The 27,714-nt window shown below is 42.3% G+C and overlaps 1 protein-coding gene across 4 annotated transcripts in view; it reads right to left on the reverse strand.

Moving 5' to 3' along the window:
* Positions 1-27,714, reverse strand: part of LOC143788761 (bifunctional heparan sulfate N-deacetylase/N-sulfotransferase 3-like) — a 1,150,054-nt gene that overhangs the window by 481,174 nt on the left and 641,166 nt on the right. For all 4 annotated transcript variants that reach the window (XM_077278642.1, XM_077278636.1, XM_077278649.1 and 1 more), the window contains exon 4: positions 22,616-22,770. In XM_077278642.1, the coding sequence (XP_077134757.1) occupies positions 22,616-22,770 (155 nt within the window). The remainder of the gene's footprint in view (positions 1-22,615; positions 22,771-27,714) is intronic.

Consider the following 27,714-nt stretch of genomic DNA (forward strand, 5'->3'; position numbering starts at 1 on the left):
CACCCAGGAGTCAAGCCTGGCACACAAGCTGAAAGGGCAATATTACTCTCCCACAGTTTTTTTATGTTTTTTTTTTTTTTTAAGGGGGACTTTAGAAACCCAATAATATTTAAAAAAAAAAAATAAATAGGCTTTCTATGGCCCACTGAATGAGAGGGAGAGAGGTGGCACACCCAGGAGTCAAGACTGGCACACAAGCTGAAAGGGCAATATTACTCTCCCACTGTTTTTTTAGGTTTTTTTTTTTTTTTTCAGGGAGACTTTAGAAACCAAATAATATTAAAAAAAAAAAAAAAAAAATAGGCTTTCTATAGCCCACTGAATGAGAGATAGCACACACAGCAGTGGCACACAAGCCCTGACTGAGGCCAATATTTTTCTCCCACTGATTGATGTAGTGTTTTTGTGTTGAGGTAGATTTTAGAACACAAATCAAGGAAAAAAAAAAAATGCTTTCTATGGCCCACTGAATGAGAGAGAGAGGTGGCACACCCAGGAGTCAAGACTGGCACACAAGCTGAAAGGGCAATATTACTCTCCCACTGTTTTTTTATGTATTTTTTGTTTTTTAAGGGAGACTTTAGAAACCCAATAATATTTAAAAAAAATAAATAAATAGGCTTTCTATGGCCCACTGAATGAGAGGGAGAGAGGTGGCACACCCAGGAGTCAAGACTGGCACACAAGCTGAAAGGGCAATATTACTCTCCCACTGTTTTTTTAGGTTTTTTTTTTTTTTTCAGGGAGACTTTAGAAACCAAATAATATTAAAAAAACCAAAAAAAAAATAGCCTTTCTATGGCCCACTGAATGAGAGAGAGAGGTGGCACACCCAGGAGTCAAGACTGGCACACAAGCTGAAAGGGCAATATTACTCTCCCACTGTTTTTTTATGTATTTTTTGTTTTTTAAGGGAGACTTTAGAAACCCAATAATATTTAAAAAAAAAAATAAATAGGCTTTCTATGGCCCACTGAATGAAAGGGAGAGAGGTGGCACACCCAGGAGTCAAGACTGGCACACAAGCTGAAAGGGCAATATTACTCTCCCACTGTTTTTTGTATGTTTTTTTTTTTTTTTCAGGGAGACTTTAGAAACCAAATAATATTAAAAAAACCAAAAAAAAAATAGCCTTTCTATGGCCCACTGAATGAGAGAGAGAGGTGGCACACCCAGGAGTCAAGACTGGCACACAAGCTGAAAGGGCAATATTACTCTCCCACTGTTTTTTTATGTATTTTTTGTTTTTTAAGGGAGACTTTAGAAACCCAATAATATTTAAAAAAAAAAATAAATAGGCTTTCTATGGCCCACTGAATGAAAGGGAGAGAGGTGGCACACCCAGGAGTCAAGACTGGCACACAAGCTGAAAGGGCAATATTACTCTCCCACTGTTTTTTGTATGTTTTTTTTTTTTTTTTCAGGGAGACTTTAGAAACCAAATAATATTAAAAAAAACAAAAAAAAAATAGCCTTTCTATGGCCCACTGAATGAGAGAGAGAGGTGGCACACCCAGGAGTCAAGACTGGCACACAAGCTGAAAGGGCAATATTACTCTCCCACAGTTTTTTTATGTATTTTTTGTTTTTTAAGGGAGACTTTAGAAACCCAATAATATTTAAAAAAAAAAATAAATAGGCTTTCTATGGCCCACTGAATGAAAGGGAGAGAGGTGGCACACCCAGGAGTCAAGACTGGCACACAAGCTGAAAGGGCAATATTACTCTCCCACTGTTTTTTGTATGTTTTTTTTTTTTTTTTCAGGGAGACTTTAGAAACCAAATAATATTAAAAAAAAACAAAAAAAAAATAGCCTTTCTATGGCCCACTGAATGAGAGAGAGAGGTGGCACACCCAGGAGTCAAGACTGGCACACAAGCTGAAAGGGCAATATTACTCTCCCACTGTTTTTTTATGTATTTTTTGTTTTTTAAGGGAGACTTTAGAAACCCAATAATATTAAAAAAAAAAAAATAAATAGGCTTTCTATGGCCCACTGAATGAAAGGGAGAGAGGTGGCACACCCAGGAGTCAAGACTGGCACACAAGCTGAAAGGGCAATATTACTCTCCCACTGTTTTTTGTATGTTTTTTTTTTTTTTTTCAGGGAGACTTTAGAAACCAAATAATATTAAAAAAACCAAAAAAAAAATAGCCTTTCTATGGCCCACTGAATGAGAGAGAGAGGTGGCACACCCAGGAGTCAAGACTGGCACACAAGCTGAAAGGGCAATATTACTCTCCCACTGTTTTTTTATGTATTTTTTGTTTTTTAAGGGAGACTTTAGAAACCCAATAATATTTAAAAAAAAAATAAATAGGCTTTCTATGGCCCACTGAATGAGAGGGAGAGAGGTGGCACACCCAGGAGTCAAGCCTGGCACACAAACTGAAAGGGCAATATTACTCTCCCACTGTTTTTTTTATGTATTTTTTGTTTTTTAAGGGAGACTTTAGAAACCCAATAATATTTAAAAAAATAAATAAATAGGCTTTCTATGGCCCACTGAATGAGAGGGAGAGAGGTGGCACACCCAGGAGTCAAGACTGGCACACAAGCTGAAAGGGCAATATTACTCTCCCACTGTTTTTTTAGGTTTTTTTTTTTTTTTCAGGGAGACTTTAGAAACCAAATAATATTAAAAAAAAAAATAAAAAAAATAGGCTTGCTATAGCCCACTGAATGAGAGATAGCACACACAGCAGTGGCACACAAGCCCTGACTGAGGCCAATATTTTTCTCCCACTGATTGATGTAGTGTTTTTGTGTTGAGGTAGAATTTAGAACACAAATCACGGAAAAAATAAATAGGCTTTCTATGGCCCACTCAGTGAGAGATGGCACACACAGGGATGGCACTGTAGCAGAAATGCCAATCTTAATCTCCCACAAAAAAAAAAAAAAAAAAAAAAAAACTGTCCTACAATTACTATCTCCCTGCAGTAATGTAAGCCAGGTATGGCAGGCAGCAATAGGAGTGGACTGATGCACAAATTAAATAAAAAGTGTGGACAAACAAAAAAGATAGCTGTGCAGAAAGGAAGGAACAAGAGGATATGTGCTTTGAAAAAAGCAGTTGGTTTCCACAGTGGCGTACACACAGCAATACAGCTATCACGGAGCCTTCTAGGGCAGCCCAATGAGCTACAGCGCTGAGGGGAAAAAAAAAAAAAAATAGCTTCCACAGTCCCTGCACACCGAAGGTGGTGTTGGACAGTGGAAATCGCTGCAGCACAAGCGGTTTGGTGGTTAGTGGACCCTGCCTAACGCTCTCCCTGCTTCTGACGAAGCGGCAGCAACCTGTCCCTAAGCTCAGATCAGCAGCAGTAAGATGGCGGTCGGCGGGAACGCCCCTTTATAGCCCCTGTGACGCCGCAGACAGCAAGCCAATCACTGCAATGCCCTTCTCTAAGATGGTGGGGACCAGGATCTATGTCATCACGCTGCCCACACTCTGCGTTCACCTTCATTGGCTGAGAAATGGCGCTTTTCGCGTCATTGAAACGCGACTTTGGCGCGAAAGTCGCGTACCGCATGGCCGACAAGCACAGGGGTCGGATCGGGTTTCATGAGACGCCGACTTAGCCAAAAGTCGGCGACTTTTGAAAATGATCGACCCGTTTCGCTCAACCCTACTAGTCACTAAATACAGAGCGTATTTTTGAACCACAAAACTTGGGTACCAGTAACAGATATAAAACTGTGTTTATATTTGTGGTATTTCTTCACATCAAATACCCTTTATTTCTTTAACTATTAGATATGGCGTGCACAAATCTGGCAACAGGCCTAGTCACTAAATACAGAGCGTATTTTTGAACCACAAAACTTGGGTACCAGTAACAGATATAAAACTGTGTTTATATTTGTGGTATTTCTTCACATCAAATACCCTTTATTTCTTTAACTATTAGATATGGCGTGCTATAAAAATGCAATTTTTATCTAATGCGGTTTTTTGGACACACAAAACCTTGGATTAGAATGTAGGGTATTCTATACTATATATATATACTATATATGTGGCAGAATTGCGTATTCTGTACACTGCGCTTATGTGTACGCTAAACAAATATTTTTGGGCCAGGTGTGGTATATCTGTATCACTCAAAAATGCATTTTTATATCTTATGCGGTTTTATTTTTAGGCCGCAAATATTTCCTTTTTTAATGTATTAATTATTGTTATTAATTAATATTATTATTATTAAATGAGGTGACAGCGTGTGCTGTACCACTCTACGGAGTCTGAGGCACTACAAGTCCCAGACAGCAGCACAAATGAGGTTACAGCGTGTGCTGGAGTCTGAGGCACTACAAGTCCCAGACAGCAGCACAAATGAGGTTACAGCGTGTGCTGGAGTCTGAGGCACTACAAGTCCCAGACAGCAGCACAAATGAGGTTACAGACAGCGTGTGCTGGAGGCTAAATGGAGTCTGAGGAACATCCAGCAGCCGATATTCTAATAGTGCGGCGTTCGCCCAAAATGGCGGACGCCGCACTATAAAGCCCAGCCTAATGCACACACGATCCCTGCCTAATGCCTAATGCCTATAAAGATTGACTTGGAGACTGAGATTGAGACTTGGCACTGAGACAGTGAGTGCGCAGCTAAGATGGCGGCCGCTGCACTCCTGGTCCCAGCTGCCACACAGCTAGCCAGCAAATACAAGAGAGGACTAGTAGTAGTAAACGTAGATTAGCCCTGACAAGGGCTGTTGATTTCTGCACCCTGCCTGCCTGATTAATTCTGGTCTTTGTCCCTGCTCTAGTCCCTATCAATTCCCAGTCCCCCCAGCACGTCTGTCCCTATGCTCTTTCACACTGCAAATGGCTGAAAGCGCCGAACATAATGAAAGCAGTCTATTGGCTGGTCAGGTCACCTGATCTGGCCAGCCACTCACTGCTCTCGTCTTGTACATGTCCCTACGTCATGCTAGTAGCTTAGAAGGCTCACCTAACATGATTGGCTCCTTGAAAAACCGCCAAAAATGAGAAAAACAAAAACGAGATTTCACTCGAGTACCGCGAGATGTTCGGCCGAATACCGAACACCTTCGAACGCCCTAATGTCCGATCGAACACCAGGTTCGAGTGAACACGTTCGCTCATCACTATTCCTAATGCTAACTATTATACAACAAAGTGAAAAATAAAAGAGATCTGCAGCAATGATGAGAACATCCAGGTGCCTGCCTTTCACTCTCCCTCCTATTTAATTTCTCCCTACTAAATCCCAACTTATCAAACAACTAATCTTAACAATCTTCAGCTCTTAAAAGAGATTTTTGGATTGAATAATGCTTACTATAAGCTCCCATCACTCTACCTGTGCTCCTTTCACTCTCCCTATGCTGTTTCCGGCGGCAATGTGTGCAAGATGGCACCAGCACCCTTTAAATATCCCCTATGATGCTGGAAGGCCAGCCAATCACATTAATGCCACACCAAAAATGGCGCCGGCATTACTGAGATTGGCAAGCCAGCCCATCATGTTCATAGGCTGCAAACAAAGCACCAAACATGCTGGGCGGGTCACTCAAAGATACCAAGGTGAATACCTAATTACTTGCCGAGTAACTAATAACCTGAATACCATACTATTCGTGCGAGCAATGTACTCGCTCATCACTACTAATAATCCATCCCTCCTCAATAAGTACCAGTGCACGTGGGCGGACTATTATTAAAAATGTCGGGAAGGCGTTAAATGAAGGTCTTTGTCATTAAGGGGGAAAAAATGAAATCCCAACCTACAGGGCCCTGGGTGAAAAAGTGATTGCCCCCCTTTAAAACAAATGAACTGTGGTTTATTACATCTTTGGAAAGCTGAGGTCAAATTTCCTAGCCACACTCAGGCCTGATTACTATCACACCTGTTCTCAATAAAGAAATTACTTAAATAGGACCTGCCTGACAAAGTGAAGTAGACAAAACATCCTCAAAAGCTAGACATCATGCTGCGATCAAAAGAAATTCTAAAACAAATGAGAAGCAAAGTAATTGAGATCTATCAGTTTGGAAAAGGTTATAATGCCATTTCTAAAGCTTTGGAATGCCAGTGAACAACAATGAGAGCCATTATCTACAAATGAAGAAAATATGGAACAGAGGTAAACATTTCCAGAAGTGGCTGGCTGATCAAAATTACCCCAAGAGCACAGTAGCGACTCTTCCAATAGGTCACAAAAGACACCACAACCACATCCAAAGAACTTGCCTCATTTAAGGTCAGTATTCAGGGCTTCACCATAAGATAGAGACTGGATAAAAATGGACTGCATTGCAGAGTTCCAAGACGAAAACCAATGCTGTGCTATAAGAACATAAAGGCTCGTCTCAGTTTTGACAAAAAACATGTTGATGATCCCCAAGATTTTTGTTAAAATACTCTGTGGCCTAATGAGACAAAAGTTGAACTTTTTGGAAAGTGTAAGTCCCATTACAACTGGCGTAGAAGTAACACAGCATTTCAGAAAAGGAACATCATAATAACATATACTGTATATGGAGCGCCCCCACGTGTAGGGCAATGGGGTACTCGGTACCGGGTCTATCTCTCTCTCAGTTCTGGGGATGTCATGGTGGCCCAACCCGGTCCGTGGCCCTTCTGAGGGGCGTCCAATCAAAGGTGAAGTTTGTCTGGTGTTCGTGACACCACCTGTGGTATTCGGTCAGGGTGACCGACGCTGTTAGGGGTCCGCTGGGGTGATGGAATGGCAGCTAGATGGTGTACCATCCCACAGGTGAAGTATGTCCCCAGGGCTTCCCAGATGTGTAGGTGGTGATGGTGGATGGCGTAAGTCACAATGAATAACTAGGACACAAAGGTTGCAGTCTCTTTACCTTTTACTGAAGACTTCAGAGTCCACAGTCCAGAGCACCGTTCACAGGGCAAGCAGAGTCCGGCCGGTCCGAAGGCACATCCAGAGTTCCCTTATCCAGGTGGAAATCAGTAGCCTTCCTACCAGCGCCTGTGTGTTGTAGTACCTCCCTGCTGGGCACCACGGGATAGTCCTCACAACTTTCGTGGATGTTTCTGATGTTCTCTCTCTCTGTCCCCCAGATGATATGGATAGGACAACCCGTATGACGGGGTAGGCCTGGAGCTATTTTATAGGGACCCTAGAGATGCCGCTCTTCCACAATTTGCCTCCGTGTCTTCATAGGTATTAAGGTCGGGCAGCCAACTTGGAATCAACTGTCCTGCCAGTCTCTGAAGTAATGCGTAGTGCCTATTACTCCCTCGGTGTTCTGGCCACCGGCTACGCGCCTCAGAAGGAGGCTGCCGATCTTGGGGCAGAACTCCTCCCGGTATTATCTCCTTGTGCTGTGACTTCGTTTCTCACTCTCCACAGGCGCAGCTCCGTAACACTCTATCTCTTGCTTGGCCTCCATCAGGATCCCACCCCTGACAGGGACCCTCTGTCTGCAGCTCAGATATTCCTCCTTTCCCCCTGTTTGCCTGACAGGTCCTCTCTGGGTCAAACCCAGGTAGCTTCTGACTAACTTCCTATCCAACCCACCAGTTTTACCCGTGTGTGAGGAGTGGCCTAGTAGATAGTACCTTTGCTCCCCCTGGTGGACTGGAGTGTGAAGTGTAGTGTGTGACTGTGATACCTGGTCAGGTGAACTCCTTTAGTACCATTAGACGTAATATCAATCTCCCTGGTGGAAGAGAGACATTACTGCAGCAACCAGTGCTCTGGGGTGCTGCATATATAACAAAATATATAACAAAATATGGAGGAGGTAGTGTAATCGTCTTGGGCTGTTTTGTTGCTTCAGGACCTGAAAGACTTGCTTCGGTAAATGGAACCATGATTTCTTCTGTCTACCAAAAAATCATGAAGGAGAATGTTTGGCCATCTGTTCATGACCTCAAGCTGATGCACACTTGGGTTATGCAGCAGGACAAATATTCAAAACACCAGCAGGTCCACCTCTGAATGGCTGACTTTGCAGAGGCCTAGTCAAAGTTCTGACCTTAATCCGAATGAGATGCTGTGACATGACCTTAAATGTCATGATTAGTGATGAGTAGTGTTGAGCATTCCGATACCGCAAGTATCGGGTATCGGCCGATACTTGCGGGTATCGGAAATCCGATACCGAGATCCGATACTTTTGTGGTATCGGGTATCGGTATCGAAACAACATTAATGTGTAAAATAAAGAATTAAAATAAAAAATATTGCTATACTCACCTCTCCGACGCAGCCTGGACCTCACCGAGGGAACCGGCAGCGTTGTTTGCTTAAAATGCGCGCTTTTACTTCCTTCCGTGACGTCACGGCTTGTGATTGGTCGCGTGCCGCCCATGTGGCCGCGACGCGACCAATCACAGCAAGCCGTGACGTAATTTTCAGGTCCTCAATGCCTAATTCTAGGCATTCATGATTTTAAAATTACGTTCCGGCTTGTGATTGGTCGCGTCGCGGTCACATGGGCGACGCGACCAATCACAAGCCGTGACGTCACGGGAGGCAGGAGACGCGCGCATTTTTAAAATTACGTCACGGCTTGTGATTGGTTGCGTGCCGCCCATGTGACCGCGACGCGACCAATCACAGCAAGCCGTGACGTAATTTCAGGTCCTGATGCCTATTTCTGCATTCAGGACCTGAAATTACGTCACGGCTTGCTGTGATTGGTCGCGTCGCGGTCACATGGGCGGCACGCAACCAATCACAAGCCGTGACGTAATTTTAAAATGCGCGCGTCTCCTGCCTCCCGTGACGTCACGACTTGTGATTGGTCGCGTCGCCCATGTGACCGCGACGCGACCAATCACAAGCCGGAACGTAATTTTAAAATCATGAATGCCTAGAATTAGGCATTGAGGACCTGAAAATTACGTCACGGCTTGCTGTGATTGGTCGCGTCGCGGCCACATGGGCGGCACGCGACCAATCACAAGCCGTGATGTCACGGAAGGAAGTAAAAGCGCGCATTTTAAGCAAACAACGCGGCCGGTTCCCTCGGTGAGGTCCAGGCTGCGTCGGAGAGGTGAGTATAACAATATTTTTTATTTTAATTCTTTATTTTACACATTAATATGGATCCCAGGGCCTGAAGGAGAGTTTCCTCTCCTTCAGACCCTGGGAACCATCAGGAATACCGTCCGATACTTGAGTCCCATTGACTTGTATTGGTATCGGGTATCGGTATCAGATTAGATCCGATACTTTGCCGGTATCGGCCGATACTTTCCGATACCGATACTTTCAAGTATCGGACGGTATCGCTCAACACTAGTGATGAGCGAATATACTCGTTACTTGAGATTTCTCGAGCATGCTCGGGGGTCCTTCGAGTATTTTTTAGTGCTCGGAGATTTAGTTTTTCTTGCCGCAGCTGAATGATTTACATCTGTTAGCCAGCATAAGTACATGCGTGGGTTGCACGGCCATGCGCTAGTATCAGCTTATGTTATGAGCTTTAGCTACTCAGTGGTCTTGTCTGTTTGTGGTTAGGGTCCGGCTGAAATAAGCCACTAGAATACCGGCACCTCCGGTGAGGAGTTTGTATGGTGAATTCAGGGCTGGCATAAAGCCATTAGAATTCCGGCTCTACCGGAGAGGAGGTGTTTGTGTGCTTGCTACTCACTGACCAGATTGCTTTTGCTCTGTTAGGCAGCTGTGTTCCCCTGTGATGCTAACAGGGCACAGCGTTTTCCCTTCTGTGTGACTCTGTGAAGTAACAGAGTTCGCTTCTACCGCCATATTGTGCCACCATTTGCTAGCAGCAGGTTGGTCTCCTGCATGGTGGACCCCGGGCTGTGAACACACCAATAATAATATCTAAATATACTCGGGGTGTTCCGCCAGCCCTAACATAATACTAGCACCAGGGTCTGGCTTGCAATGGCGGACACACAGCAATCCATGCTGTACATCCAGCAGCTGGAGGGTAGGTTGGTGGCTCTCGAGTGCACAACCTCAGCTGTGGATGTAACCACAGTTGCTGTTCAGGCTGCTAGCGTGGCTTGCGCAACCTTGTCCACTGCCACCCCTGTTCCGAGTCTATCTTGCTTCCCGCTGCCAGAAAATTTTCTGGTGATAGTAAATCTTATAGGGGTTTCGTGAGCCAGTGCTCTATACATCTCAAGCTTCTGGCCGCACATTTTCCCACAGAGCGGGCTAAGGTGGGATTTATTGTGTCTCTCCTGTCGCACAGGGCGTTGGAGTGGGCTATGCTGCTGTGGGAGCGTGGCAATCATGTGGTGCAGAGTGCTTCGTTGTTCCTGAGCACTCTGAAACAGGTCTTTTTAGGACCTCGTGTCACCCATGATACGGCGCTCCAACTGTTGGCATTGACTCAGGGCTCGTCCTTGGTCAGCCATTTTGCCGTCTACTTTCGCACCATAGCTAATGCTGAAACACTATCTAAATTGTTTATTGATCACACATTGTATGGTGGCATGGCATGGCTCTAAATTTAATGTCTGATAGAGGAGTTTTGGAGGACATTTTGCTAGAGATTGGGTATTAGCTTGACTTTTTCCACTGCCTATCATCCTGCGACTAACAGTCAGACGGAGAGGACCAATCAGTCTCTGGAACAGATTTTACGTTGTCTTGCCAAGTCTCAGCAGAATGATTGGTCTTCCTCATTGCCTGTGGCTGAGTTCGCATGCAATAATCAGGTTAATCAGTCCACTGGTACCTCTCCATTTTTCTGCAATTATGGTTTTCACCCTCATTTTTGTGAATTTTAAAAGATGGATTCGGGGTGTCCAGGGGCTGATTCGGCAGTTCAATGGTTGTGGAAGGTTTGGAGGGAGGTTCTGAAGAGCATTGGGGTCACTCAGGGCAGACAGAAACATTTTGCTGATAAGTGACGATCTGTAGGACCTAAGTTTCTAATAGGAGATAAAGTGTGGTTGTCTACCAAGAACATACAACTGAAACTTCCCTCCATTAAGTTGGGTCCCAAGTTTATCTCTGCTACTGACCGGCACTGACCTTTTGCTTCTGTCTGACTCTGCTCTTTGTTTTTCCCCTTGATACTGCGCTAGCTTCTGGTATTGACTCGGCTCTCTGACTACTCCACTGCCACCTAGTGGCAGCCCCACTGTATTACTGTGGGTCTGCTTCATAGCAGGATATTCAGCTCACTCTCCACTCTGTTGCCATCTAGTGGAGTTTGTGTTACTCTGCATTTGCCCTCAGTGCTACAGCGTGACAGCTGGATATTTTCCTGTTGTCTACAAATCACAGCTATGTATTCCAGACCACATAATGCTGTATGACTGAGAAATTTAAGTCTGGAAACTTTTTTAAAGCTTTTTTTTCTTTGTTATAGATCAAAGGAATGTACCCCAGAACACAGAATAGTGTATGGGTGAGAATTTTTAATGCTTTTTTTAGAGGTTTAGATATCACAGAAATGTACCCACTCCATGGAATACCAGTTTTATAGATTACGAAAACTTAACCCACACCATGTAATAGTGTATGGGTTGGAAATGTAACCATACTTTTTTGGGATTGTTTTATATATATATATATATATATATATATATATATATATATATATATATATATATATATATAGTACCTCAAAACACAGAATAATGTATGAGTATGAAGTTTAACACATGAAAGTTTTTCAAAGATTTTTTTTTTAGTGTTATATACCACAAAAAAGTAACACAAAGCATGTAATACTCGATGAATCGAAATATATAACATTTTTGTCATACCCCCAAAAAGCTGCAGCTATATATTTTGCAATGGACTGCACAGCCCTAATCCCTGTCTACAGACTGTATTCTTCCACTGTCCCTGCTCATGCGACTCTCTCTCCCTCCCTACACTAAATGCATAATATATGTGATACAAAAAGCATAGCAAATGATTAGCCCTTAGAAGGGCTGTTAGTATGATGGCTCTGCTTCAGCACAAATATCAACAATACAAGACTCTGAATCATTATACTGTGCACATACAGGCCTAGAAAAGCACTCTCTCCCTCCAGTACAAAATGTCAAAGATCTGTGCAATGTCTTCAGTGTGCTGAGCCGGGCAATGCCTGTTCTTTTATAACCTCTGATAATGGCTACGGCTAGTGTTGAGCATTCCGATACCGCAAGTATCGGGTATCGGGTGATACTTGCGGTATCGGAATTCCGATACCGAGATCCGATACTTTTGTGGTATCGGGAATCGGAATCGGAAGTTCCCAGTGTATGGTTCCCAGGGTCTGAAGGAGAGGACACTCTCCTTCAGGCCCTGGGATCCATATCCATGTAAAAAATAAAGAATTAAAATAAAAAATAGGGATATACTCACCCTCTGATGCGCCCTGGTAGTAACCGGCAGCCTGCTTTGCTTAAAATGAGCGCGTTCAGCACCTTCCATGACGTCATGGCTTCTGATTGGTCGCGTGCCGCTCATGTGACCGCCATGCGACCAATCACAAGCTGTGACGTCATTCTCAGGTCCTAAATTCCTAATTCTAGGAATTTAGGACCTGAGAATGACGTCACAGCTTGTGATTGGTCGCCTGGCGGTCACATGAGCGGCACGCGACCAATCAGAAGCCGTGACGTTATGGAAGGCCCTAAACACGCTCATTTTAAGCAAAGAAGGCTGCCGGTTAACAGCGGTGAGGTGCAGGGACCTCCGGAGAGGTGAGTATATCAATATTTTTTATTTTAATTCTTTATTTTACACATTAATATGGATCCCAGGGCCTGAAGGAGAGTTTCCTCTCCTTCAGACCCTGGGAACCATCAGGATACCTTCCGATACTTGGTGTCCCATTGACTTGTATTGGTATCGGGTATCGGTATCGGCGATATCCGATACTTTTCGGGTATCGGCCGATACTATCCGATACCGATACTTTCAAGTATCGGACGGTATCGCTCAACACTAGCTACGGCATTAGAGTGATGTGCAGGGAATCCCCACATTCTTATTGGCTGTGCAACAGGTGATAAACATGCGGGGATTAGAATTTTACATTGAATACTGCCCAATATGCGCCGAGTGATGAGTATATTCTAGCACTATGATACTCGATTGATAACCGAGTATTGCCGAGCACGTTCGCTCATCCCTAGTAGTAACACCAAATATTGATTTGCTTTTTGATTTCTTTATTGTTCATGTACTTTGCATTTTGAAACTCATAAATACTGTAAATACTTCTATTTTACTTAATAGAATTTTTTCCATAGCTGCTTAAAACCTTTGCACATTATCATTTTTAAGCCATTGACCATCAAATACAAGCATACAGCATGCATACAATATTTACAGTGTATACTTTACAGGATCAATAAGGATTTGTTTAACATCCTCTCTCTTAAGATATAGGCCATTAGGGTTGAGCGACCTTTACTTTTATAGGATCGGGTCGGGTTTCACGAAACCCGACTTTTTCAAAAGTCGGGTCGAGTGAAATCGGCCGATCCTATAAAAAAGTCGGGGTCGGGGTCGGCCGAAACTCGAAACCCAATGCAGTGCATTGGGTTTCCAATGGTTCCCAGGGTCTGAAGGAGCGGAAACTCTCCTTCAGGCCCTGGGATCCATATTTAAGTGTAAAATAAAGAATTAAAATAAAAAATATCGCTATACTTACCCTCTGACGGGCCCTGGTACTAACCGGGAACCTTCCTTCCTTAGAATCAGCCTTCCAGGACCTCGCGGTGACGTTGCGGTGACGTCGCAGCTTGTGATTGGTCGCACGGCCGCCCATGTGACCGCTCACGCGATCAATCACAAGCCGCGACGTCACCGTGACGTCACCGTGACGTCACCGAAGGTCCTGGAAGGGCTGATTCTTAGGAAGGAAGGCTGCCGGAAAGAAGCAGGGCATGTCCGAGGGTGAGTATATACCTAATAGGAATATACTCACCCTCGGCTTCGTTCCGGCAGCCTTCCTTCCTAAGAATCAGCCCTTCCAGGACCTTCGGTGACGTCACGGTGACGTCGCGGCTTGTGATTGGTCGCGCGAGCGGTCACATGGGCGGCCGATCGACCAATCACAAGCCGCGACGTCACCGCGACGTCACCGCAAGGTCCTGGAAGGCTGATTCTAAGGAAGGAAGGTTCCCGGTTAGTACCAGGGCCCGTCAGAGGGTAAGTATAGCGATATTTTTTATTTTAATTCTTTATTTTACACTTAAATCTGAATTCCGATACCAATTCCCGATATCTTAAACATATCGGGAATCGATATCGGAATTCCGATTCCAGATTCAGAAGATCGCCGACTTCATGGCCGACCCCACACAGGGGTCGGGTCGGGTTTCATGAAACCCGACTTTGCCAAAAGTCGGCGACTTCTGAAAATTGCCGACCCGTTTCGCTCAACCCTATAGGCCATATATTATCTCAGTTAAGGATTCAAAACATCTCTCATTACTTCAATAATGTTACACAGTCCACATGTTGCCTATAAATTGGGACTTTCTAACCGGATTTGGTAGGCAGAAGGGCCAGTTTTCTATATACAGTAGTGTTTTATATATAGGTCCATCAGCTACACTCCATTTATGCTAAGGAACGCTATCTTTTTAAAAAAAAATATTTACCAAAAAATAAGAATTTCAGTTCCATTTCTGTTTTTATTTTTCCTAAAGCATTTACCAGTGTGTGATTGACATATCATATACCATAAGTCACATCATAAATGTAGAAATAATATTACAATTGCTTAATTAATTAGACTTCGGTTTTCATCCAATATCTTCTCTTACCAGACAATCTGTAAAGATACACCACCTTCTAGAAGGTGCATTCTTATATATAAAGTAATGATATTTTAGTAATATTGGCCAATGCCATCTCATGGTACAGGCATTTTTTTTGTCTTGTGATCTCCTTTCTTACCTGCCTGCCACAACTTCTTTATCGACCATTTTGCTTTTTTCTCATGATCTAGTTACAGCAACATAAATCTACAGAATAACTACATTTCTTTTTTCAATTTGTCATTTCTTGTTATCACTAAATATCTTACAACTAATTGGAAAAGATTTTTTAACTGCCTATATATTTGTATATATTGCTATATGTGGGTTTAAATATAAACCTGTATATACTGTAGCTGGCCATCTGTATATAATATACTTTAAGGAAGCACATCATCTAAATGTCATTTTATTGCCCACCTAAAATAAGAAGGAAATGCTGGAATGGAACCCAGAAAGACTTCAAAGGGACTTCCATCTGAATCCTGCTATTCAGGGGACAATAAAAGTTACAATATATTTTGGGTGAGCTTACTTTTATTCTTAGGATTTTGTTTATTCTATATTACCAGCTCCTTATACTTTTATTTAGGAGACCTTTAAAGTATAGTTCTACAGCACTTGAAGAAAAGAGACAATCTACCATTTCATTCTTTGAATAGAATGAAGTAAAAAATAAGACAATAAGTATTTAAATCAAAACTTCTAAGGTCACAATCAGTATTTCTTTTGACAATCTGAAACCTACGTATAACATATAAAAAACCTAATGTTTAAAGCTTTCAGATTAAGTTTGAATCTGGGTTAAGCACACTCCTATATTTTTAAGAAGTTTTGAATTTTGAAAAATTATAAAACATGGAACAATGTTGTAATATTCCAAAGGATTATCTGTGAGATTTCAAAAGATAGCATATTCCTCAGTTCTTAAGTCATAATGACATACTTTTACGTAGAGTTCAACAGCAGCTTCCACTAAGAAGCGGGAAACATGGCAGGGTTCCAGGACAGTAACTGACAGTATAGTATGAACATTCAACTAAATAGGAGTGTGGGTGGCTATAAAGCTTAAGGGAACATCAGAAGGATGAGAAAGAACTGTGAAAACGGAATACATGAAGTGAGAAAAATTATCTGTGGGATGTAATTGAAGCAATACCACATCTATTTTGTGCATGCTGTATTCTATATTACATCAGGTTTAGGATACGAATGGATGTAATTTAAAATATATATGTTGTTCAAAGATATGGCTCCCAGTTTGATATTTCTTCGATTTTTTATACGTTTTTTTCCATCACTGATTTAAGTTTTTACCCATTGCTTTTCCAATATTTTACTTCAGTGAGCCGTTAACGTATGCGGCACAAAAGCATAACATTTATTCTACATTTTATCACATTGAAAACTTAAAAGAATGAAACATTTCACTGCTCTTGTTCTTCCAGAATATCTTCTTTTGATCACACAGCTGAACGGATGTGTCCAAGACAATAATAGTAAGAAAAGAAACACATTTAAATGGGTAGAGGGGAAATGAAGCATGATTTTTTACTTGACTTGTCACACTTAAAAAATAAGTTATGATGCATGTGTGGATGACTGCGCTGCTAGTCAGGGTTTTCTTTAAAACTTGCCATGGTTTATTTTTATCTATTTTGCTTTAAGATTTTTTTTCGTCAGAATGTAAAGCTACAAAACTACTGCAAAAAATAGATGAAAACACATATTTAGTAATATATTAGAAATAAGTAAGACCATACAAAATCCACAGCATAATAGGGAATGGGATGCAAAGCTGCCAATGTTCTTGCTCCATAGGCATGTTTAATAAACTGATGTGTATGATAGTCTTCCAGATTTATTTTTATTAGCCCAATTCCTTGTATCTGTAAAAGATGAGTGACTACTAGCAGTGTCTGCAAGAGGCTTACTTTTCTTTGTCGATTGGAATAAACATAAACACGGGAAAATTGCTTTTGGCCATATGAACTTTCAATGAACACTAACATGTTTGACGAATGATTCGTCTTCTCATTTAGACCATTAATGCACATGCTAGGGACCATGTAAAGTTGGCGCGAACTGATTGCAAGACCTGGCTCATTGTCACTGCCAACTTTAGCTGGTGTGTGGGAGCCTTGAGAATTGTTTTCTACCTGACTGCAACCATCACTCTTCTTTTGATTAGTTGGCCTGGTGTGATCTCATGTGTATGCCTTGCTAGAATAATGGTGCTGCTCCTAATTAAAAGAAAAGCCATGGATGCTGGATGGTAGGAGACAGTTCTCCGGGTTTCTGTCTAGCAGCTACAGATAGCTGATGAGGACAGTGGACAGGGTACTGAAATTTGAAACAACTCTAGTACCAGGCATTTTTATGAGTGAGGACATAGAAATAAATAGCAGACTGACTCTTCATGCCACAGCTTTCTTGGTTCTAGTCAAACTAAAAAAAATTGTCGAAATTCTGGTGCAGTGTCATTCATAAAACTACACAGAAGGCTAAATGTCCCCAAAGTACCTATGGCTCAGCTATTTTAAGTAGCACATTTGTTATGCTTACTAAAGATGTAGCAAACTTGCTCAAAAAAAGTTCACCAATCTCAAAGAAGGCACAATCCTTGCACATTCGGATTAGTTTTCTGATTTCAGAGAATTTTCCTCAAAATCAGCAAAATTGGGACAAAGTTTGGTAAATGATCGAATATCCACTAATACTTTTGTTAGGACTTTGGCTGGGATAGTGGTGCTGTATGGTGAGCGAGAAAGATGTGTTTGATAAAGGGAAGGGGTGAGGAAAGTCAGAGGAGCTGCAAACTGTTATTTCTTTTTTTAATTAACTTAATGTGTGGAGATTCCAACAACCAATCAGCACAGAAACCATCAACAACATCCAGACACAAGGGCTTGTGTCACTGGCTGCCGAAGTCACATGTCCCTCTCCATATAAAAAACATTCTTGTAGCTTAGGAGCCATTTTGTGAGTATAAGGCTATGTGCATGTGGTGCATTTTTGCAGATTTCCTATGGTATTTCCCTTGCTGTGCGACAGAAACAACAGCGGTTCTGATCAGCGGTAATGATACTGCTGGTAAGATCGTTACCCCCGGTTAAAGTGCTGTGGGGTCACTCTGTCAGAGGTCAGTGTGACTCCACAGCTGTCACTGTGTCCTGCAGATAAAAATCTTATTGACGGTCACAGGCATCGGCTGATGAGAGACTACTACTCCCATGAGCCGACGCCTGCTGTCACTGATTACAGTGGCTAATGGGCGTAGTCATTAGCACGTGTCTGTGCTCAAAGTAAAAAAAAGTTGAAATATTGAAAAAAAATAAAAATCACAGTATATACTCATCTTATCCCTAATCTCTGAAGCCCTTGTCTCCTGTAAAAAATAAAAAAGCACCAAATACTCATCTTAACACCCAATCCCTGATATCCTTGTCAAGTGGAAAAGAGAAAAAACAATAAACCACGATATCCCTCACCTATTTGCAGTAATTAATACTGTCCCATGATGATTCAGATCACTTGTAGAGCAGTGACATTAGATGATGCAACTGCTCTACCCGACAGCTGGCAAACCACTGACAGGAGCATTTAACTGCTCATGCAGTGTAGTGCTGAGCTGTGGTGAGAGAGTTCACTGGAGTTCATCAGCTGTCAGTGTATTGCCGGGTGTCCTTGAGAGGAATATGGTTGTTTTATAATTTTAATTCATTTACATGGGCCATTGGCTTCAGTGTAGTGGGCAATGATGTGAGTATGGTTTAATTTAGAGTCAATAAAGGAGTATGTCATTTGTTCAAATAAAGGACTTTACACTGTGCATATGTTTTGCTTGTGCAATATCACTATAAGGTTAGTAATGGGGGAGTCTTATAGATGACTCTCCATTACTAACCTCTGGGCTAGATGTCACCTGATAATACAAAGGTGACATCAACCCCCTATCTCCCCACTTGCCACTGCACCAGGGTATTTGAAAAAGATTGAGGATAAGTGTCAGTTTTGGCACATCTTATGTGTCTTTTCTGGAGTGGCTGAGAGCTGATCTTTTTGTCTGGGATGGGGCCAATATCCATGGCCCCTTCCCAGGCTATTAATATCATCCTGCAGCTATCTGCCTAGCCTTTGCTGGTTATTAATTATACTTGGACCCTTTGTCATTTTTTGGGGACGGTTCCCAATTTTAATAACTAGGAAAGGCTAAATATATGGATGTGAGATGATTATATTATATTATTAATATATTGGGAAGCTCCATGGGTATTATCCCCTTCCCAGGCTATAAACCTCTTCCCCCAGCTGTCCGCTTTCCCTCTCCTGGTGAATAAAAGTTTTGAGGGATCTCACACGATTTTTTTTTCAGAAAAAAAATATTCAGTAATAAAATACATGTACAGTTAGCTACACAAACACTGTACTATTTATATATGTCACTGACATCTTTATATCTATCTATTCTATGTATATACATTATATGTATTCTATATATTCTGTTGGGTTATGGTGTGATTTTACTGCATGTGGAAGATGTAATGTTGGGTTTTAAATGACATGGGTGGGTAAAAATCGGACGGCAATGGCATGGTCCAAACTTTTCCTAATGTCTGCCCCTAATTTGAGCTATTTTGACAGTTTTTTGGCCCCTTTGAAGGTATTGTCTAGCAGTTTGGTTTTGCCTCCCATTCAATTCAGTGGGGCTAAGATTGGCGAATAGTTTGGAAAAAGATTCGGTGAATATTGGGAAGTTCACCGATCCCAACTGAATGGAGCCTTAAAAGGTTCACTCATCTCTGATGCTCACAAGTTATGCAAGAAATTCCAAATTTGTGCAGAGTAAAGAAATACTGCAGGATGAAGGGGCAGGGGAGGTTGTGTCAAAGCCTCCACGGATGTACCTAATAGCATGCTGCGCATGATTGCAGGTTTTACTGCAGTTTTTAATGTTACAGTTTTACAGATTTAAATTATTACAAACATCTGTAACAGATTTTTTTTTTTTTTTAAATGACTTCTGTATTTTTTATATTATGAGTTTAAAGGGAAAATGTAGGCATGTGTAACCTTGTTTCTGTCCTTGACCCATTCACAAGTTTGCCTGTGAAGTTGCAAAAACAGAAAACTAATTTTCATGACAAAATGCAATACTAATGAAGCCAACTATTCCTTTTTTGTATACTTTGTACTTAGCTATACAATAAAGCTAAACATAGCACTACCAATAGATCTCACCGTCAATTTACAGACTTGGGATTTTACTTCATTTACAGTACACTGTTACTAAAGATCTGGTCATTTGTAATGTCCCACTCTTTGACTTATTGGTCAGGGCAGAAGATCTCTTGAGTATATATGACCCGTGTTTGGCTAAGTTCACTGTGAGCTTTCTATTTACAGGGACGATCAATTTATGGGTCGAGGGATTGACAAACTTAAATAAGATCAGGGAATAGGAAGGCAAACTTTCCACATCTAATATTTGCTGCTCCAGTAAACATGCTGAGAACATACAAAGACCGCATTAGAACTTATATTTGAAAATTTAAAAAAAATATTAAATCAATGTAAAAAAACAAATGTTAAAACATCCAGCTAATATTTTTTTTCCTTTGTTTATAAAAAGTGCTTGTTGTAATAACTGTTGGTCTCCATATTTGGCAGTAGTTACATATGGCATAGATCTAAATATGGATGTGAAAATATCAGTGCAAACCGGATTGTATTTTAATTAACATATTATTTCATATTGAATCAATGGCTTAAAGGAATTTTCCTACACTGAAATTCTTTTTGGGCATAGAATGTTTTAAAACAGTTAATAGAGGCATTCTAACCTTCCAGCGGCAATGTGGATCTTGCATTGGTAGCTCCTCGAGGTTTACACAGGCTCCACAAGTCTTGTCATCACATTTGGGAGTCACAAGGACTGGCTTGGCTAGAAGATAACATAATCAGGTGATTCTTTGATGATGTGCTCTTCTATTCACCTGACCTCTGCAGGCCATCGCAGGCTGCAGCAGTCCTAGTAATTTACAAACGGTGCAGGCATCGCTTCTAAGGCCAGTGCCGAATACTAGAGCGGCCTAACCTGGATCAATGAGGGTGCTGAAAGGTGTGTATGCCTCTGTTAACTATTCTAAAACATCTAAGCTTAAAAAACGTAGCACAACTTCTTTAACGTTTAACCCTTTGATAGTTAACTTATCTTGCTAATCACATTTTATTTATTAACAAAATTATGATATATAATAAGTATATTATGGCAGAGAAGTCCTCACACTAGTGTGCCATGTTTAACCTCCAGTTATGGTTTAGAATAACTTTTTCCGATGTATATTAGTGTAAAATGTGTCATTCAGCACATCTTATGCCAAGGGAGCTTCAAGTTATTCAATAGCAGATTGTAAGTCACTCTGAGGTACTGGGTTTACCTTATGATTTCTGTTATAAATTCCTAAGATATTCATATTCTGTGATTAATAATTTATTGAGCTATCATATTTATTAATCCCTTTCCGACATCGGGTGTAATAGTATGCCGATGGCAGACTCCCTCCCTTTGATGTGGGCTCCGGTGTTGAGCCCACATCTTTTCCAGCACATGACAGCTGTTTTGAACAGCTGATGTGTGCCTCTAACAGCCGTGAGTGGAATCGCGATCCACCCACGGCTGTTAACTAGTGAAATGCCACTGTCAATCTCTGACAATGACATTTAACACACGCTTCCAGCAAGCGCACTGGAAATTTTGCCCATCGGTGACCCCGTTACATGATCGTGGGTCACGAATGGGTTGGCATGACATCCAGACGTCTCTAGCAGTCCTCTAGGGTTGTAGCTGCCGTATTTCTATAAGCACTGGCCGGTTGGTTGGTGCTCATAGCAAGTGAGCAATTCTGCTACATACAGGCGATCTGATCATCGCCTGTATGTAGCAGAGCCGATCAGATTATGACCGCTTCTCCCACAGAGACTGTTGAAGCATGCCAAAAGTAAAAAAAGTTTAAAAAAATATTTTAAAAAATCAAAGTTCAAATCACCCCCTTTCACCCCATTCAAAATAAAACAAAAAAAATCAAACATACACATATTTGGTATTGCCGTGTTCAGAATTGCCTGCTCTATCAATATGAAAAAAGAATTAACCCGATCGTTAAACGGTGTAACGAGAAAAAAAGTAAAAATGTCAGAATTACAGTTTTTGCTCGCTGCAGCATTGCACTAAAATGCAATAAGGGGCGGTCAAAAGAATGCATCTGCACCAAAATGGTTTCATTAAAAACTTCAGCTCGGTAAGCAAAAAATAAGCCCTCACCCAACCCAAGATCGCAAAAAATGGAGATGCTACAGGTACATAAACTGGCGCAATTTATTTATTAATTTTTTAACAAACTTTGGAAATTTTTTCACCACTTAAATAATGGCGAATCATACTGGCAGGTCAGTTTTAGCATTTAGTAAACATGGTACCAAAAAACAAAAAAACAATTGTGGGATTGCACTTTTTTGGCAATTGCACTGCACGTGGAATTTTTTTTTCCCGTTTTTCAGTATGTGAGATGTTAGAACCAATGGTAGCATTCAAAAGTACAACTCATCCCACAAAAATTAAGCCCTCACATGGCCATTTTGACCAAAAATAAAAATGTATGGCTCTGGGAAGAAGGGGAGCAAAAAATGAAAATGCAAAACCAAACATATCTCTGGTCGTTAAGGGGTTAATAAAGTAAATATTGATTAGTAATATGTCAGCCATATTATCAATGGAAACATCTATATAATGCTTCACAAAACTGTGTGTCAAAATCCTCTGGTTGGGGACCACTGACAAATTTTAATTTAAAAGTACAATACCTAAGAGAGTGTGTTTACAACTTAAAGGACCACTGTACTTACCAGAGCAAATTTTTTGTTGAGAATCATCTGCTCCACAAGTGAAGACTCATTATGGAAAAGATGAGGCTGCATATGGCTCCACATGTGTGGAAACCACCAAAAGTCATCTACTGAATTCAGCAGGAGGTCATCACCTCTATCCTCTTTCTCAGTACCTATAAGAAAAATACAGGAAATTATTTAATGTTGTACTTTTTACCTTTAAGGAATTAAAAATGGAAATATCTTTTATCTGCTCATTTAAGGATTTCTGATTGTGAAGTTATAAAATATTAAGGCATATTTCCATTTTACGTTTTAATTAAAATATAGTTATATGGAGTTTTTTTTTATTGTATGCACTTGTGTATGGAAAAACCTTCACATCACATCAATTTAAATTGTTAAATTGTTAAATGTTAATTATGTTTTAACCATGTACTTTAAATTAATAGTGGATGAATAAAATAAGCCAATTGGGTAGGTTCAGGTTATGGCATCATCAATGACCATATATGAGTGTACACAGTTATTCCGTTATTAATATGGACATACAGTATATGCACGTATATGGCAAATACATGCTTAAAATAAATGTATAGCCTTTCAAAATATGCATACTGTGAGGCAGCGAGGGGTATTATAAGTGAAGGACAGTATACAGTTGTGCTCAAAAGTTTACATACCCCGGCAGAATTTTTGTCTTCTTGGCCTTTTTTCAGAGAATATGAATGATAAGACCAAACCTTTTTCTCCACTCATGGTAAGTAGTTAGGTGAAGCCATTTATTGCCAAACTACTGTGCTTTCTCTTTTTAAATCATATTGACAATGAAGTTTCCACAATCAGTGATGGTTTGGGGAGCCATGTCATCTGCTGGTTTAGGTCCACTATGCTTTATCAAGGTCAAAGTCAGTGCAGCCATCTACCAGGAAATGTTAGAGCACTTCATGCTTCCCTCTGCCGACAAGCATTTTGGAGATGGAAATTTAATTCCCCAGCAGTACTTGGCAACTGTCCATGCAGCGCCCCAGAGTCCTGGTCGTTGCAGTAATGTCGTTCTTCCACCAGGGGGAGTGATGTTACGTCTGAAGGCAATAAAGGAGATCTCTTTACCAGGTATCACAAACCATACACCACACTTCACACTCCAGTCCACCAGGGGGAGCTACGCTCCTATCTATTAGGGCACTCCTCACAATTAGGTAAAACTGGTGGGCTGGATAGGAAGTTAGGCAGAAGCTGACTGGGCTTCATCCAGGCAGCACCCTGTCGGTCAGCCAGAGGGGAAGGAGGAACATCAAAGAGCTGCAGACAGAGGGGTCCCTGACAGGGGTGGGATCCTGTCAGAGGCCTAAACAGAAGGCCACGGAACTGCGCCTGCCCCATGTGCGGCAGCATCCTAAGGAAGGACACGAAAGAGAACTGTATTGTAGAGGGTGAGAAACGAAGTCATAGCACAAAGAGAGGAATCCAGAAGGAGTTCTGCCCTGCAAAAGGCTGCCTCCTTTCTGAGGTGCAGAATCCGGTAGCCAGAACACCGAGGGAGTAACCGTCTCCAAGCCTTGCTCCAGAGACCGGCAGGACAGTTAATTCCACGTTAGCTGCCCGACCTATACCCAGGAGGCACGGTGGCAACTAGGGGATGGGGCATGCTAGAGTCCCTGTAAAAAGCCTCAGGCCACCAGTCATATGGGTTGTTCCTATCCATTCCATCAGTGGGACAGAGAGAAAGAGAAATAACATCTAGAACACCAACATCAGTTGTGGGGACCTTACCGAGAAGCTCAGCAGGGAGGTACTACAACACCCAGGCGCTAGAGGAAGGCTACTGATTTCCACCTGGATAAGAGGACTCTGGATTTCCCTTCAGACTGGCTGGACTCTGCCTACCCTGTGGTCTGTACCCTGGACTGTGGATGCTAAAGCCTTCAGTAAAGGTAAAGAGACTGCAACCTTGTGTCCTCGTTCTTCACCGTGCCTCACAACATTCACCACCTACACTCTGGGAAGCCCTGGAGATACACTTCACCTGTGGGAAGGTATACCATCTAGCTGCCATTACATCACCCCAGCGGACCCCTAAGCAGCGTCGGTCACCCTGACCGAATACCACAGGTGGTGTCATGAACATTATCCCTTTAAAGACCTTTCCCCATTTCACAACAGACATCCCTAGGGCCACGGACCAGGTCAGCCACTGTGACATCCCCCTTGAGAACCGAAGGACCCTGTACCGAGTACCCCATAGCCCTACTGGGGGCGCTCCAAATCTTTTGGTGTCACAAAGAGGATCTACTTAAGCCTGAAAATTGGGTCATGTGCACCTAATAACTGTGCCAGAATCGTATTTGAACTGTGATTTGCTTAAGAACTGTGTATTGCCATTTACCGCCAAAATTCCCGCCACAACCGGTGCCATTACAGCGCCACGAGGAGCGCAGGAGAAGAAGGGCGTTCCAACATGGAAGGAGACTACCCAAGTGGCAACAAAAGTGATGACCGCCCCCTCCGACTACTTCTACGAGATGACGACGTGCCCAGCAGCCAAGAAGCTCCACCCCCAGAAAGTGGTGAAGCAGCGTGTGTGTGCTGCCACAGATCTTGGAGCAGAGATGGCGACCAGCAGGTACCTGAATGACGACGAAGTGACCCAGGACTATCTCAGGCGACAAGAGATGAACCCAAACTTGCCGCTGCTGGAGGACCTGGACCTCTTGGACCCGCAGGAGGAGGAGCTGAGCCATCAACTCCTGGATGTAGAGCCGACAGCAGTGAAGAAATGGAAGTCGGAGCTGTGCAGGAAGATCGCACTGGAATAACCCTGGTCCGAGCAGCAGCAGACTCCAGCGTCCTCATCAGTGGGGCAGATCGACATCGGTGGAATCACATCAGATGCAGGTACAGAAAATGCCCCTGCCCCACCGGCTGATTCTGCTCCAGTGAACGCTCCCCACCCAGACTGTGACCAACCACCAGCCGCCGCTCCGGTCCCAGTGACTTTCCATGCCACTGATGAAACACCACTCCCGCACCTAGCGAACGAAGGCATACCAGTGGATGTGAGCCCCGAGGGGGTGATCTTCCGCTGGGATACACCGAGAGATGGAGCGAGTGGGTCCTATATTGCTATGCTCACCTGGGAGGAGTATAAACAATGCTTGCCCTCACACTGGAGAAACCGAAAAGAGAAAAAGAGAAAGAACAGAGCGCCCAATGTAAAACACCGACAGCTAGGGCCAAACACCGTAAACCGCATCCCGCGATGCGGGGAACAGTACTAGCCTTTCACCCAAAAAAAGGGGTTGGGGCTTCATCCAAGAATTGGGACTGCAAACAGAAGTCTTCATTACTAGCTACAACGTGGAGGCCCAGTTCCGCGACGGTCACCCTAACCAAAACTTGTGTAGAGGGGACCATGTGACCTATACCCGCCACTGGAGCGAGAAAGGTTGGTACGCTAAGAACGTTAAACGATGTGAACCTGCAGTAGCGCCACCTGCTGCCACGACTAAGACTAACGACATTACTCCTCTAGTCTCTGAACTGGCGGGTCCCAACACTACCACCACTGTGTGCATCATTTCTACTACTGAATCTGCTACCAAAACTGACATTCGAACTCAGACCACTAATGACTTGACCGCACCTGAGAGACAAACCAATGACTTTGATACCACATCGGATGAGAACTTGGATACAAACCTTCCCAGGCCAGGAATTGTTCCTTACCGAATGATGCCTTGCAACCTGCTGTAAAAGGACACTGACAAGAATGTAAATAGTTCTTAAAAACATTTCCATTCCTGCCTTTGAACCTGTCCAGGGTTAACTCTTAAAGGGATCCCCTGTTTAAAGGGATCCTATGTTTTGTTTGCACAAGTTCAACATGGCCTTAAAGACTGGAGGATCATGGAAGGTGAATGATTCCTGAACTGCTTGTAAATAGTTGGCACTTTCTTAAAGGTGCTTCCTACTGGTTTTACAAAGGAGGCTTTTACAGAGAAGTGCCTCTTAACAGAAACTGCTGTTAATATTACTGTAAAAATAACTGCTTTGCTTTTCAGACTTGAAGAAAAACCTGTTGGTGTGGCAGAATTCCGGGTCAGGATTACACGTCTTGTAGCCCACCCAAGACCAACATTGGGGGTTCATCACGGGTCCTTCGCATCACCTCACCTTTAAATTGACTTGAATACTGATGATGTGATTATTTTGCACTACCTCAGAAAAGATTTGAATGTTATTTTGCCCTTAAAGGGAATGTTGAATTTCTGCACCTTGATAAAAAAAGTTAATATATTATAGAGTTAATATAATAGATAGTGAGTTAATGCAATATAGTAGTAATGTTTACATAGCTGATAGTATGTAGAATAATAAATAATTAGAAATGGTGTACTCTGAATAAAATTGAAGGAAGATACAGTGAGCCCGTAGGGAGGGTGATAAGCTGTTCTGCAATTCACTAAAGTGAACCCGTAGGGTTAGTGAACTAGTGAGTTAATGAGTTAGTTGGTAAGCTGAAAGTTTGCACTTAGAGAAGAATAACTATTTTATACTTGAATAAAGATAAGATGTTCTCATAAGCACTTAGTAAATAGTATACCTGTAGGGGTAGTTATATTTCATATTTAGTCAGATGAAGCAAGCAAATGTAAATATGTTTTTGTTTGTAACGCTCAAGTGTCCTCACCTCCCATAAAGGGAAGCACAGTTAAATTATTTGTTTTACAGCATTTTAAAAAATTTGCATGTCTTTTGCTAATGTATTGTTGTTTTCTTTTCCCAGTCCGGGAGTACTGGATTTAACGGGGGAGAGTGCAGTGCCCCAGAGTCCTGGTCATTGCAGTAATGTTGTTCTTCCACCAGGGGGAGTGATGTTACGTCTGAAGGCAATATAGGATATCTCTTTACCAGGTATCACAAACCATACACCACACTTCACGCTCCAGTCCACCAGGGGGAGCTACATTCCTATCTATTAGGGCACTCCTCACAATTAGGTAAAACTGGTGGGCTGGATAGGAAGTTAGGCAGAAGCTGAGTGGGCTTCACCCAGGCAGCACCCTGTCGGGCAGCCAGAGGGGAAGGAGGAACATCAAAGAGCTGCAGACAGA

Source organism: Ranitomeya variabilis, chromosome 1, assembly GCF_051348905.1.
Source record: "Ranitomeya variabilis isolate aRanVar5 chromosome 1, aRanVar5.hap1, whole genome shotgun sequence".
NCBI lineage: Eukaryota > Metazoa > Chordata > Amphibia > Anura > Dendrobatidae > Ranitomeya > Ranitomeya variabilis.